Raw genomic sequence first — 14,769 nt, 5'->3', positions numbered from 1 at the left:
GATGACCAGTCGGTTTTTTCCTAAATTTTTGCTGTTTTGGATAAAATGGTCAAGTCTACTTTCAATCGTGGACATTTACCATGGATTGTATGCTTGAATTTCCAGCCATCATCCGATTGGATCAAAACCAGAAGATATAAAAGATAAGTAATACCGCTCACATGTTTTAAAATCCACTCTTTCAGTATTTTAATGCATTTCTGTAATGATGTCATTCAGATCGCAAAACAGTGGGCATATGTCGAAGCTAGAGACTTGTAGCTTTCAAACAGTATAAAGTTTGAAATATAACAATATAATATTCAAGATTAAAGTCAGATATGAAGGTAATATAGTCCAATAAACATACAGTTGAAGTCAAAAGTTTATATACACCTTAGCCAAATACATTTAAATACAGTTTTTCACAATTCCTGACATTTAATCGTAGAAAACATTCCCTGAGAAATGTCAGAATAACAGTAGACAGAATGTTTTATTTTCAGCTTTTATTTCTTTCATCATATTCCCAGTGGGTCAGAAGTTTACATACACTTCGTTAGTATTTGGTAGCATTGCCTTTAAATTGTTTAACTTTGGTCAAATGTTTTGGGTAGCCTTCCACATGCTTCTCACAATAAGTTGATGGAATTTTGGCCCATTCCTCCAGACAGAACTGGTGTAATGGAGTGAAGTTTGTAGGCCTTCTTGCTCACACACGCTTTTTCAGTTCTTCCCACAAATTCTCTATTGGATTGAGGTGAGGGCTTTGTGATGGCCACTCCAATACCTTGACTTTGTTGTCCTTAAGGCATTTTTCCACAAATTTGGAAGTAAGCTTGGGGTCATTGTCCATTTGGAAGACCGATTTGTGCCCAAGCTTGGTAACTTCCTGGGTGATGTCTTGAGATATTGCTTCAATATATCCACATAAGTTTCCTTCCTCATGATGCCATCTATTTTGTGAAGTGCACCACTCCCTCCTGCAGCAAAGCACCCCACAACCTGATGCTGCCACCCCCATGCTTCACGGTTGGGATGGTGTTCTTCGGGTTGCAAGCCTCACCCTTTTTCCTCCAAACATATCGATATGATCGTTATGACTAAACAGTTCAATATTTGTTTCATCAGACCAGAAGACATTTCTCCAATAAGTAAGATCTTGGTCCCCATGTGCACATGCAAACTGTAGTCTGGCTTTTTTATAGTGGTTTTGGAGCAGTGGCTTCTTCCTTGCTGAGCAGCCTTTCAGGTTATGTCAATATAGGACACATTTTACTGTGGATATAGATACTTGTCTACCAGTTTCCTCCAGCATTTTCACAAGGTCCTTTGCTGTTGTTCTGGGATTGATTTGCACTTTTCAAACCAAACTACATTCATCTCTAGGAGACAGAATGCATCTCTTTCCTGAGCGGTATGATGGCTGCATGTTCCCATGGTGTTTATACTTGCATACTATTGTTTGTACAGATGAACGTGGTACCTTCAGGTGTTTGAAAATTGCTCCCAAGGATGAACCAGACTTGTGGAAGTCCATAATTTTTTCTGAGGTCTTGGCTGATTTCTTTAGATTTTTCCATGATGTCAAGCAAAGAGGCTTGACTCCAATTAGCCTATCAGAAGCTAATTGGTTAATTGCCTAAAGGCTTGACATCATTTTCTGGAATTTTCCAAGCTGCTTAAAGGCACAGTTAACTTAATGTATGTAATCATCTGACCCACTGGAATTGTGATAATAGTCAATTAAAAGTGAAACTATCTGTCTGTTAAATAATTGTTGGAAAAATTACTTGTGTCATGCACAAAGTAGATGTCCTAAACGACTTGCCAAAACTATTGTTTGCTAATAGTTTTAATGAGCCTAAGTATATGTAAAATTCTGACTTCAACTGTAAAAAATGCATTTGTAGCAATCACTATAAAGAGAATGAATGAATGAGTGTTTTCTTTTACAGCCAATGTCTGTCCACCAGTCACATTTATTTAAGCCAAGTTCTATTCATGGTTAAACTGTTTTATGGAGAAATGACAAATTTTATGAAGATACAAAAGCAATATTAACATAATATATCGTAATTGGGGAAGAAGGCAACAACAATTTATGTTGGTCAAATGGATGTAAACAGTTTTAAATAATGACACAGAAAGCTGAACTCGGCAGTATCCATCCATCTATCTATCCATCCATCCATTCATTTTATCCTATGTATGTTTGAGGGGTGAACTCGGCTGCATAAACATTTCAAAGTGCACTTTCTTTCCCTTTAATCTCACATGCTGCGCTCTGTGTCTGCTGTGAGAAGGTTTGAGTAATACGAGACTGACACATTGGGTATTAATATATAATGATAATCGATTCTTAAATTCCGTAATCATTGCATCAATAAAATTTTGATAGATTGATGCACCGCGATGCATTGATGCATTTTTCACCCCTACTTCTAAGTCAATCATATAATGGCCCTGATGTCAGTGAACTGCGTTCAGAGTGTTACAACAGTAAATCACTGTTTGCTGATGCCATACAAATAAATAGGTAGAACCGTAAACTCACCTTCCTGCTGCAAAATCATCCTTGACCCCTCTTATAAAACAGCTATTTTATTGATGTAAATTTCACACATAATTCACTCCAAAAGGATTGTTTAATGTAAAGCATGTTGAAGATTAGCAGACAAATGGATAATTCATTAATTGAGCTGTTTCCTCAAAAATGCAGTTTATTCAGTGCATTGAAGCATCTCCTCTTTTGACATCCATTCAAAAAGAACAGCTTCTGGTCTCTTAGCCAGTGTACCGCCACATAATGCTTTGTTTTTGCTAACCCCCCTGGGAAAGGGACTCTATTTTTTTTTTATTATTTTTTTTTTAATCTATTTCAGATGTTTAACTTCCTCCATAGTGCTTTAAAATACAGCATTCTCTTTAGAATTCAAATGGATTATATAAGTTTTGTGTTCTGTGCCGTGTGAGTGAATCCTGGAGGACTCCAGCAAAAGAAACGCGCAATCCTATCTCTTGAGCATGCTGCTATGCCCTGCGGGCTTCTGTCCTGTTTATAACTTGCCAAACATTCAGAGATGTTGTCATTTATTTATTTATTTTTTGTACTTTGCAATTGTGATGACATTTAATCAGTTAGAGTACTACGATTTATTTACACTCAAAAGTAGAAAAATTTGAAAAATACACTCAAGTACTGTAACGACAGTAGTTGTAATTTGTTACTTTCAACCTCTGGTCCTGACTTCTTACGAATTACAGAATAACCATTTGTGAACCCTTGCGGTTATCTGTATATTGCAAATGGTTACTGTGCACATCCCTATTTAAAACATTATTTACCTTCTACAAAATAGCAGTCCTGTGCAAATTGACATGCTCTCAAAAAAGCCAGTGAATCTGCCCAGAGTTTTGGAACAAATAAAAAGTACAATTAAATTTGTGAAATGTGAATGGACTGTCTGTCTTTTAAATTGAAGAATGCAAAATATTATTAGATGCTCACAACAGTTCTATTGTCACCAGTTCTGTTGTATTTGAATCAATTTCTCCTTATAATCCCAGAAATATGCTCATGTCTACTGTTTACCACATAATTAATTATCACAAATAATACATTTTCTGATAGGCCAGTTAAGTGTAACACAGTGTGAAAATGTAGTAAACAAACCCATCTTGGCAATTTCTACAGACTAGTGATGGGAAGATCGGATCATTTTACTGACTTGAATCTTTGAGTCTCGTTCAGCAAAATGAACAAATCTTTATTCAAGTCATTTAGTTCATTTCATTAATTTGAGCAGAATTAAATTAAAATGTTTCATTTTCAATAGCCAAATCCCCCCCAACACGTCTACTTACACAAACTTTGATTAAAGTCACAATAAGGAAAAATTGATAATGCAGCCAAGGACAAATTATGAGAAACAGAAAGATTAGTTCACCTCTGGAATCTTCTTGTCGGAGTCATTCATTCTTTTGTCACTGCATAGCGTATACGGCTGTCACGTGAAAAAAGAACGAACGACTCAGACCAGAAGACTCGAGAGGTGAACTAATAATTTCTGTTTCCTATGTGAGCAATGCATAGCGTATACGGCTGTCACGTGACAAAAGAACAAACGACTCAGACCAAAAGACTCAAGAAGTGAACTAAGAATTTCTGTTTCCTGTACAGCGCCTATGCGGTTTTCACGTAACAAACGAACGGAGGTTGTGCAATGCACATGCACGGCTAACACAAAATGAACAAATAACTCTCTGAGACTACTCGTTCTTCTGAGTCACATAAAAGATTCGTTGAAAATGAACCATCACTACTACAGACATCACTTATCCCGTGCAAATTGAAGGTAGACATCTGCAGTAACAATATAAAACAACTTTATAGGCATACTATAAACTAAACCGGAAAACTAATCCCATCTGAAAAGTGCTTTAATGAATGTTGTAGTTAGATTTGGTCCTCTAATATGATTAGATAAGTGACCTTCTAAGAGTGCTGATATAACAGGTATAACAGCACTGGTACACTTCACTGTTTGTATAACTCCACTTGTCTGTGTTGCAGTACATCACAGAGAACAAATAAACAAATAATCTGGCCATATTGTGTCTAAAATGTATGTTACTCTAAATGAATTATTGTTTTTAAAACTGTTGTATAAAGGCAATATCACACTCACAATTGTGCTGTTGTACTGAATATTATCATGCACGGCAACTGCCTACTCCTGAACCATGCTGTTACATAGTAAAATAGCACAACTGCGAGAGTGAATATGCATAATATGTATAGCATGAATATGTATAGTACACAGAATACAACTTACATCAATAGTCTTGCGAAGAGTCTCCAGTGATGGTCTACTGCGCCTGATGCGACCTGTGGCAGTAGCATTGGCATAAAACTCCAGGTGTGGCATGGCATCCATGGTGCTGTATATGGAAGGTCGTCTACCATCCTGCCTTGAGCTTGAGTCCCGAACCTCTGATGTCCTTTGTCTTGGTGTCTCCATGGTAATACTCGTCTCACTGCTGGAGTTGTAAGAAGAATAATGGGGCGGTGCCTCTTCGCTGACTGAAAAGCGGCCTGGGGGCAAGCTGTCTGTGCCCGCCGGTCTGCGTTTTGAGAAGCGGTGACCCATTTGTATGCTGTAAAGATCTGAATAAATGCTTTCCCTGCAAACAAAGATAATGCACAGATCCTTTAACCGTAATAAAATCACTGTGATGCTCTGCTGTGTTGATCGTGTTTTTGCTTTAACAGCTAAATAATATTGGCATTAGTGGTGTAACAACAGGGAAGACAGGATGGGCAGCCGCCCTAGGACCTAGGGTGACAGAGGTCCTGACAGGTTATGAAAAATGGCAGAGAGGGTACCCACCCCATCCCTGGAAGGTGAAAATGACCAAGGAGGGACAATCACAAATGTCACTGTACCACAATATAAAAAGTGAGCCAGATACATTTCCATAAAATGCACCTCATCACCGGATATTGTAAGTAAATCAGTCCACATAAAGAATGGCTTCAGCACAATCCAGGGTTTTCAAAATCAGAAATGTATCGACAGACATTAAAATATTTAATAAAAATGCAATTACCTTAACTAGGTTAGCATTACTGAAGTTTAGCGGGGACAGCTTTCTGCTTTTCTCCATTTTTTGTCAATTAGCACAAACTTCTCAGTTACACTTAGACTACTAACATCACGTTCTGTTCGATTAGACGAGTATCTTTATAAAATCACTAACATACAGTATTGTATATTTAATCCCATATCTAGAAGGATGCATTCATTAAAGAAATAGTTAAACACAGCGAGTCGGTCCACTGGATTTTCACCATAATTTTTCAATTGAGAAAGCACACATTTTTGTGGAAGGATGGAGAGATCACGTGCATAAGACGCAGAGTGTCAGAACATAGTGGAAAAGCACGTATTCGTGTAGAGGAGAGCAGGCCACAAAACTAACACACAAACAAGAAACTTTAGATTTTCTCAGGTTTTTGTAAATTCACTTGGGTCTCATTGTATTTTTGTTTTACCCATAATTAATAATCTTTCTTATAATCAGTTATAATTGAATAACTGGCCAATTAATAAATTAACATGCGTGCTGGTGCAAGCTGTCATGCTTAACTGATATTTTTTTCCCCCTTGGGTAGTTTTTTTAATACAATTTTTTTTTATAACAAATATATTTTATAGCTGTCTGTAATTTTTTATTTATGTAAAAATTTTGGTTTAATATCTGTGCATTAAGGGGGAAAAAATCCTTTAGAAAACAAGAAAAAAAGTAACCATATAGTCTTACTGTATTTTTGCACTTGGAATGGTAGGTAGCTGGTCTCCTTGTCTTTTAAAGCTTAATTATTGAATTAAAAAAATGAAAACAATAATAAATGATTCTTAAGAGTGTTTATCGCCTTTTCGAGCAGCTTCTCCGTTTTTTCCCTTTGCGTTATCATCATGGCTCTCTTAATTTATACCAAAAGTTACACCTTCTCTCCTCCCATGCACGTGGACGATCACACCTGTTGGAAGGCTTTGGGAACAAACATATTTCTGTATACAATACGACATCAAATATAGATCTGTTTACCCTGGGATCATCTTGATATTGGTATCTGCAGTTGGTTCTGGTCAATCATTTACCACAATAATAATGTCTAATGAGATTGATTAGACATTACTAGAAGGAAACAATAAATGGGATGGGTAGTAAAACAAATAACAATTATTCTAAATAGTAAGGACATGTAAATATTTTAATATTTCTTAATTGTAGGAATTCTGAATTCTCATCTGGTAAAGTTGCATTTACTTTGTATTGTGAGTAGGCTATATTAGGACTTTGTACATCGATGCAAGAAGTCCTACCAAGGACTTTTGAAATTTAAACCAGTTGACACATATACTAGGTACTGTATATGTAGCTTTCTTTGTCACCGTTTTATGATCTTTTGCAGAAACTCCTTTTACAAATGTACTGTATAGATTTAATAGCCCCATGGTTTAAAGTTCACCTATGTAAAGAAACCAGGTTGATATAAGTTGGGGAGACTTGGTGTTCAAATCAGCATTTAATAAAATTACACACCTCTGCATTGGCCATGCTCCTCCACACTTCTTTGGATGAAAACTTAATCTTGAACAATTGTTTTGGCTAACTGGTCATGACTAACTGAGGTACTATAATGGGTGTAGTTAGTGTTGTTAAAAAAGGAGTGTGGCTCATCTTTTAAACTTGTGTAAGGTTAACTGTTCACATAATTCCTGGAATGAAACAGTAACAACTTTTAGTAAGCACTGAACATATGGTCAAAGATTAATGTTTTGCAGAGATTTAATGAGAGAATTCCATTTTATCGTGTCATAAAAAGCAATTTAATAAAAGCTTTGTTAAAATTTAAATGTCCATGTTCATTTTTACCGACAATATGTTGTTGCATAACTCTGAGGGCAAAACCGCAAAAGAAACCAAGAAAACAGAATTTCAATAGCCTATCGACTAATGGTTGACCCATTTTCAAGAAGCAAACTGAATGTTATTTGCTTGACACTGAACCTATACATCGTCAGAGATAAGAGATGTGTAACAATGCATTAGAGGGTGAAATTCCCTAACCATTCAAGAACATCATATTTCACAAAAAGAGAAAGAAATTATATTCTCCATAAAGAAAATAAATAAATAAATGATAAAGAAGCTCTATTTTTAGGATCAAGATGTTTAATTCATACTCAAAAAAAAAAAAAAAGAAAGAAAGAAAGAAAGAAAAGTCTCATAACCGTTATGACAATAAAATGATTAAGTAGTAAAGTATGCTTATTTATAAATCATGGTAGAATCTGTTGTACTAAAATCTTCTAATTTTAATAAAAAAATCATTGTGTAGGACATTGTGTAATACTGTATGTGAATAAGTATCATGTGTATTAATGAGAATAAAGCAAATCATCACTGAAAATAATAAAAATTACAAGCAAACTGTTGGTATATGGAATGTGCATATTGTCTCTATGGTCCTAAAAATAGGCTTAATTTTCTATATTTTCACGCTCTTCTCTATTTTGCCATTAAACCCGTTGTGGTCGGGCGCAATAATCGCATCACCTCTGCTCTAAGTGATAGTGCTTAATGTGACATTGTCCTAAAGAGCAAAATAATAAAGTTAATAACAGAATAACAGATATTAACAAAACATATCTATTTTTGGCTGAACCAGTAATATGCCATTCCAAACTCAACCCTTGCTGGCAATTATTAGTTCCCTATCTGTCACTCACTAGACGTTGTGTTGATGTAGTGACACTAGGGGTCACTCTTGGGAGCCCGAAACACCTCTGGTCTTTGATAAAAGGCCAATGAAAATTATCGAGTGGTATTTGCATACCACTCCCCCGAACATACGGGTATAAAAGGAGCTGGTATGCAACCACTCATTCAGATTTTCTCTTCGGAGCCAAACGTTCGATGCTCACTGAGCTGAATTCCCACGGCTGTTCATTCACCTCTGCTGGATCTGACGCCGCACTGTCCTTCTACCCACGGGTATGAGGCCAGCGCGGCTAGCACTGGGGGCGATTTGGGGACCCCAATGGGACCACCTCCGCCGGGTATCCCCCCACAGACCTCCCATTCCCCAGCATGCTCGTCTCCCCCGATCGGGCTTCCGGATGAGTCCACCGGCTCGTCTCATAGCGAGTTCGACCTCTTGTTCGGAGCCCGCGAAGGTGATGAGCTCTCGAGCGCAGCATCGGAGAGCGGGCTCATCCAGTTGGACACGGAAGCCTCAGCTGGGCTCCCCCCATCGGGTACGGTTGCCCAGTCACAGGCTGACGCGGAGATGACGGACATGCTTTCCTGGGTGGTCGCGAGTGTCTGGCTAGAGTGGAACCCTCCGCTCTCCCCTGAACCCTTGCGGCTCGATGATTGGTTTCTGGGCTCGCGGCGCCACTCACAGCCATGCCCCGCCCCAGTTCTTTTCTTCCCGGAAGTGCACGAGGAGCTGACAAGGTCGTGGGAGGCACCTTTTACTGCCCGGTCCCGATCTTTCAGCTCCCCTGCCCTCACTACCCTCGATGGTACCCAAGGGCTATTCGGCGATCCCCCCGGTGGATAAGGCGCTCGTGGTGCACCTATGCCCGCAGAGCGCCGCCACCTGGCGCGGGCGCCAAAAGCTTCCGTCCAAGTCCTGTAGGTTTTTGTCGTCCCTGACGGCCAAAGCCTACAGTGACGCTGGACAAGCCACCTCCGCCCTGCACGCCATGGCTCTCCTGCAAGTCCACCAAGCCAAGGCGCTAAAGGAACTGCATGAGGGTAGTTCCGCCCCAGGATTGATGCAGGAGCTGCGTTCGGCGACCGACCTCGCTCTCTGGGCAATGAAGGTCATGGCACGGTCTCTCGGGCGGGCGATGTCCACCTTGGTGGTCCAGGAGTGCCACCTTTGGCTCAACCTGGTCGAGATGGTAGAGGCCGACAAGGCACGGTTCCTTGGTGCCCCATTTCCCAGGTTGGCCTGTTCGGCGACACCATCGAGGACTTTGCCCAGCAGTTCTCGGCGGTGAAGCAGCAGACGGAGGCTATCCAGCACATCTTGCCCCGGCGCGACTCAAGATCCCGTACCCCGTCTGCTCGTCGCCAAGGGTGTCCCCCTGCGGTGATTGCACCGGCTCCGCTACAGCCTGCCCCTGTGGCCCGGCCCCGGCATGGAGCCCACCACAGGAAGCAGACGCCACCCGTCTCACGGCCGGTTGCCAAAAACCCACGAAAGGCTTCAAAGCGCCTCTGAGACGGGCGACCCAGGGACGATGAAACCCGCTGCTCTGGAGCTGGTAAGCAGACCACTCAATCCCCCGGTGGAGGGCCAGGAGGAGAATCTTTTGTTACCTTTTCATTTAATTTCACCGTATGCCCAAGTAACTGCGGTGCCCAAGAGTTCAACAAAAGAGCGGTTTGCTTGTTCCCTGGGTCACATACCCAGTGCGCACGGCCGTCATCCTGACCACCATCCACCATTCCATTTCGGCAGGTTTGGCGCTCCAGTGGCGGTCTCCCGCCCCTGCGCGCCCAGCTGTGGCACAAATCTGCCCCCGATGTGACGGTCTCCACAGGTCACGAGGACAGGCCTCTTCCTCCCCCATCCCAGGCTGTTCCAGGGGTGGTCACAAGGAGCCAGGTAAGTGCTTCGATTTCCCTGAACTCAGCACGGCCACGACACGGTGTGGCACCTCAGGCTCCGCCCTGCCGCTGCTCTGCAAATGTCTGTTAGAGAGGCGCCACTGGTCAAGGCCCAGGAAGCCGCCACACTCCTGGTAGAATGGGCTTGTAGCCCTGGGCGTGATATGCCATTGTTATGGCGTCAATGACCCAGTGGGTGATCCTCTGCTTGGAGACAGCACTTCCTTTCCGCTGTCCACCAAAGCAGACAAAGAGCTGCTCAGAGACTCTAAAGCTCTGCGTGCGATCCAAATAGATGCATAAAGCGCGCACCGGACACAGACCACATCATGGCTGGGTCTGCCTCCTCCTGGGGCAGCGCTTGCAGGTTCACCACCTGATCCCTAAAAGGGAACCTTGGGCACATAGCCTGGTCAGGGTCTCAGGATCACATGAGAGTAGCCCAGACCAAACTCCAGGCATGTTTCGCTGACAGAGAATGCTTGCAGGTCTCCTACCCTCTTGATGGAAGTGAGCGCAGTCAGGAGGGGAGTCTTTAAAGAGAGTGCCTTAAGCTCAGCTGACTGCAGGGGCTCAAAGGGGGCTCTCCGTAGACCCTGAAGAACTACAGAGAGGTCCCATGAGGGAATGAGGCGTGGTCTGAAGGGATTCAACCTCCTGGTGCCTCTCAGGAACCTGATGATCAGGTCGTGCTTCCCTAAGGACTTACCGTCCACTGTGTCGTGGTGTGCCGCTATAGTGGCTACATACACCTTCAAGGTGGAGGGGGACAGCTGCCCTTCCAACCTCTCCTGCAGGAAGGAAAGCACCAATCTGACTGTGCGTCTCTGGGGGTCTTCGCGTCGGGAAGAACACCACTTAGCGAACAGACGCCACTTCAAGGCATACAGGCGCCTCGTAGAGGGGGCCCTAGCCTGAGTGATCGTGCCAGCACCGGTTAACTCTTTTTTTTGGGGAGAGGAAAAAAAAGAGAGGATAAGAGGCCACGACTGGGCTAGCCTGTCTCTATCTTTTGGGCAGTCGACTTGTCCCCGAAGGGCCGTTCGACACTCATAACAGCGTTGGGGGAGGTTACGTGTCGGCCTGGTGTGCTGGCTACGAGGCACACAGTGGTCTGCCCGTCACACACCACCAGTTCACGTAACACAGTTCAGCCAGTTGTGGCGTTTCGTATAGAGACTCCTAGTGTCACTACATCGATACAACGTCGAGTGAGTGACAGATAGGGAACATCCTGGTTACTTGCACAACCTCCGTTCCCTGATGGAGGGAACGAGACGTTGTGTCCCTCCTGCCACAATGCTGGACTACCCGCTGAAATGGCCGGGACCTTGTCTCGGCTCCTCAGCACAAAACCTGAATGAGTGGTTGCATACCAGCTCCTTTTATACCCTTATGTTCGGGGGAGTGGTATGCAAATACCACTCGCCAATTTTCATTGGCCTTTTATCAAAGACCAGAGGTGTTTCGGGCTCCAAAAAGTGACCCCTAGTGTCACTACATCGACACAACGTCTTGTTCCCTCCATCAGGGAACGGAGGTTACACAAGTAACCAGGACGTTTTCTTTCCCATTTTTACTTTCAGCACAGTGGAAGCAAATATAACTTCAGGAAAAGGCAAGACCAAGACAATAAACAAACTCCAACAAATGACCCAGGAAAAATTAACTAAACAGCCTATGAAATAAAATGAAAGAAAAAACTAATTCTTCCTCCGCTGCTTCCCTATCCAAACCAGGGCAACCACAAAAATGGCAGACAATGTTACAAATGTAGTGGTCAACACTGACCATGTGCATAGATTAGAAGTAATATCCACTTGGGTAACAAGACAATAGCACTCACAAAAGCAACAACACACTCAACTCAAAATCATGCAAACAACCAGGAGGCACAAACTGTAGGAGTTCAAGAGTATTTCATTCCTAAACTACACTTTCAACACTCAGCTCATCATAAGTGACATTACTCATAATATGATGCCGAATCCCCCAGCCACTCTTATAACATGTTCTTTTTTCTTTTTTTTTTCTTTTTTTCCACAAATGGTTTAAATAATTGTTATATTTAATTCTTGTGTTGTAGCTGGATTGTGTGCCTCAGCATATTTAACCTTCTCTCTCTCATGCAGGCATTAAGAAGACCAGCATTGGTCTTATTTCAAATCTGATATACGGGTGAGATAGAAGCTATTAAATGAGTGGAAAAGGCAAAGCAAGAGCAAAGGACAAGACACACTCCTCCTAGACCAGGTTATTGTTTCCTGTCACTATTGTCCTAAAAGTCTCCTTTGTAAAGGCATTTGTGCAGGTAAGTGTTGTAAGACTGACACAGAATTGTTTGCATTACTTCCGGGAAAGTCAAAGAATTCTGCGAGAACCAACATCACAAAACTCTCACACAGAGGAGCATCTCCACCTGAGAAAACAAACCCTACTGATTGGGGACCATAAAACGCAATTCACACTCACATCTGCTCTCTCTCTTTCTCACCTCAGGTCACCTTAAGGACACTAAAAACTAAGTTATGACTTATCCTGTTCTGTAATGGAAAAGGTTTTCTGATCATACATGTTTGGTATCATTCAAGAGGTCTCAGTGCGACTGGTAAAACGGTCTCATTCCTTTTCAGCAAAGTCAAATCACAAGTAAGATTTAAGAACTTAATAAAATACAGTATCCTATCCGGGGCATGCCCCTCCCAAGTCTCACACAGAGACCAGATGCTGTATGCAGATTAGGTGTATTCTTTGTAAACATCAAACAACCTACTCAATCAAAGGTTGACTTACAACTCCCTAAATTATAAACCAAATCCTAAATAACATCAAACACACACATCTGAAATAACAATGGAATCGTTTGGTACTTAAGGAGGGATGGCAGAGAAGCTCGGGGAATCTGCAAATCAGATCTCCCATGCTTCGTCGTTTGCATGTAGTTTTTTCACTACCAGGTAATTGCAATTTATATTTCTTATGTTTGGTAAATGTTTGAATGGAATACAACTTTAAATATATTATTATGTTTGGTTCACTGATAGCTTTGAGTTTGATTTATTATTTTAATTGGATTGTTTGAATGTATTACTATTACCTGGTAAATAAATTGTTATTATGATTCATTCTGAAGGACTGTTTTCTAGTATATTTCTTGTTAACTACAAATCTATGGTCAGAGTTGGCTTAATTAAGCTACTTCAGAAGTAACCCATTAGTTAAGTATGTAAGAGGCTAAACGGCAAACCGAGAATCTATAATAGATCTTAGCCAAGTAGAATTAAATGGGAATACTCAATGTAGGACCGAGAACCTGTAAAACAGGACTTAATTGACTGGGGTTAAACGGTAAACCGAGAATCTATTATAGAACTTAACCAAGTAGAATTAAATGGGAATACTCAATGTAGGACCGAGAATCTGTAAAACAGGACTTAATTGACTGGGGTTAAGCGGTAAACCGAGAATCTATAATAGAACTTAGCCAAGTAGAATTAAATGGGAATACTAAATGTAGGACGAGAACCTGTAAAACAGGACTTAATTGACGGGGGTTAAGCGGTGAACTGAGAATCTATTATAGAACTTAGCCAAGTAGAATCAAATGGGAATACTAAATGTAGGACCGAGAACCTGTAAAACAGGACTTGATTGACTGGGGTTAAGCGGTGAACTGAGAATCTATTATAGAACTTAGCCAAGTAGAATCAAATGGGAATACTAAATGTAGGACCGAGAACCTGTAAAACAGGACTTGATTGACTGGGGTTAAGCGGTGAACCGAGAATCTATTATAGAACTTAGCCAAGTAGAATTAAATGGGAATACTCAATGTAGGACCGAGAACCTGTAAAACAGGACTTAATTGACTGGGGTTAAGCGGTAAACCGAGAATCTATTATAGAACTTAGCCAAGTAGAATCAAATGGGAATACTAAATGTAGGACCGAGAACCTGTAAAACAGGACTTAATTGACTGGGGTTAAGCGGTAAACCGAGAATCTATTATAGAACTTAGCCAAATAAGACTAAACGGATAAAGCCAAGAACCTATATGGACTTAGTCTAAAACTTACTAATATCTGAAACTGATGAATTTGTAGTTAAAGGACCTGTGTCTGACCAGCACAGGACCCAAATAACATTGAAGTAACAAATGCAGTCTAGAAGAGAGAATTACTAAAATTCAGAGCATAGATACATCAACGAGGTTTTTCATAATTGGAGTCAGATGAAATAAAGAAAAGAATTAATGATAAGATTAATAAAAACATGGAACTCAAATCAAATAATCAAAGTATTATTTAATGTCGCGCACGAGAAGACAGAACACGCAAGAGACCTTCAGCCACGCCATTGGATACCGTCCTTGGGCCAGTGGGTGACTTCCCCCTTACAGTGTGTTTAACTACTGTATGTTTGCATTTTTATTTTTATTTTTTTAAAGAAAATGTGAAGATCATTTCCCAAAAATTTCAAGGAAATGCATATTTTACCAATGAGAACGAGAGTAATATCCGTGCAAATATCCACTTACCTACAAAATCCTGGGACTCATGTTTGGAACCTCAAAGTGCAAGCTAACTTTTCATT

General features: G+C 41.1%; 1 protein-coding gene across 1 annotated transcript in view; it reads right to left on the bottom strand.

Annotated features, from left to right (window-relative positions):
- Positions 1–6,441, bottom strand: part of slc12a10.1 (solute carrier family 12 member 10, tandem duplicate 1) — a 39,861-nt gene extending 33,420 nt beyond the window's left edge. Inside the window, exons 1-2 of the mRNA XM_051711599.1 lie at positions 6,307–6,441; positions 4,818–5,166 (exon numbers count right to left, since the gene is read on the bottom strand). Of these exons, the coding sequence (XP_051567559.1) occupies positions 4,818–5,132 (315 nt within the window). The 5' untranslated portion in view covers positions 5,133–5,166; positions 6,307–6,441. The remainder of the gene's footprint in view (positions 1–4,817; positions 5,167–6,306) is intronic.
- Between the last annotated feature and the right edge of the window lie 8,328 nt (positions 6,442–14,769).

The sequence above is a fragment of the Myxocyprinus asiaticus genome, chromosome 1, assembly GCF_019703515.2.
Source record: "Myxocyprinus asiaticus isolate MX2 ecotype Aquarium Trade chromosome 1, UBuf_Myxa_2, whole genome shotgun sequence".
NCBI classification, from domain to species: domain Eukaryota; kingdom Metazoa; phylum Chordata; class Actinopteri; order Cypriniformes; family Catostomidae; genus Myxocyprinus; species Myxocyprinus asiaticus.
This window is presented reverse-complemented; position numbering and strand designations above follow the sequence as displayed.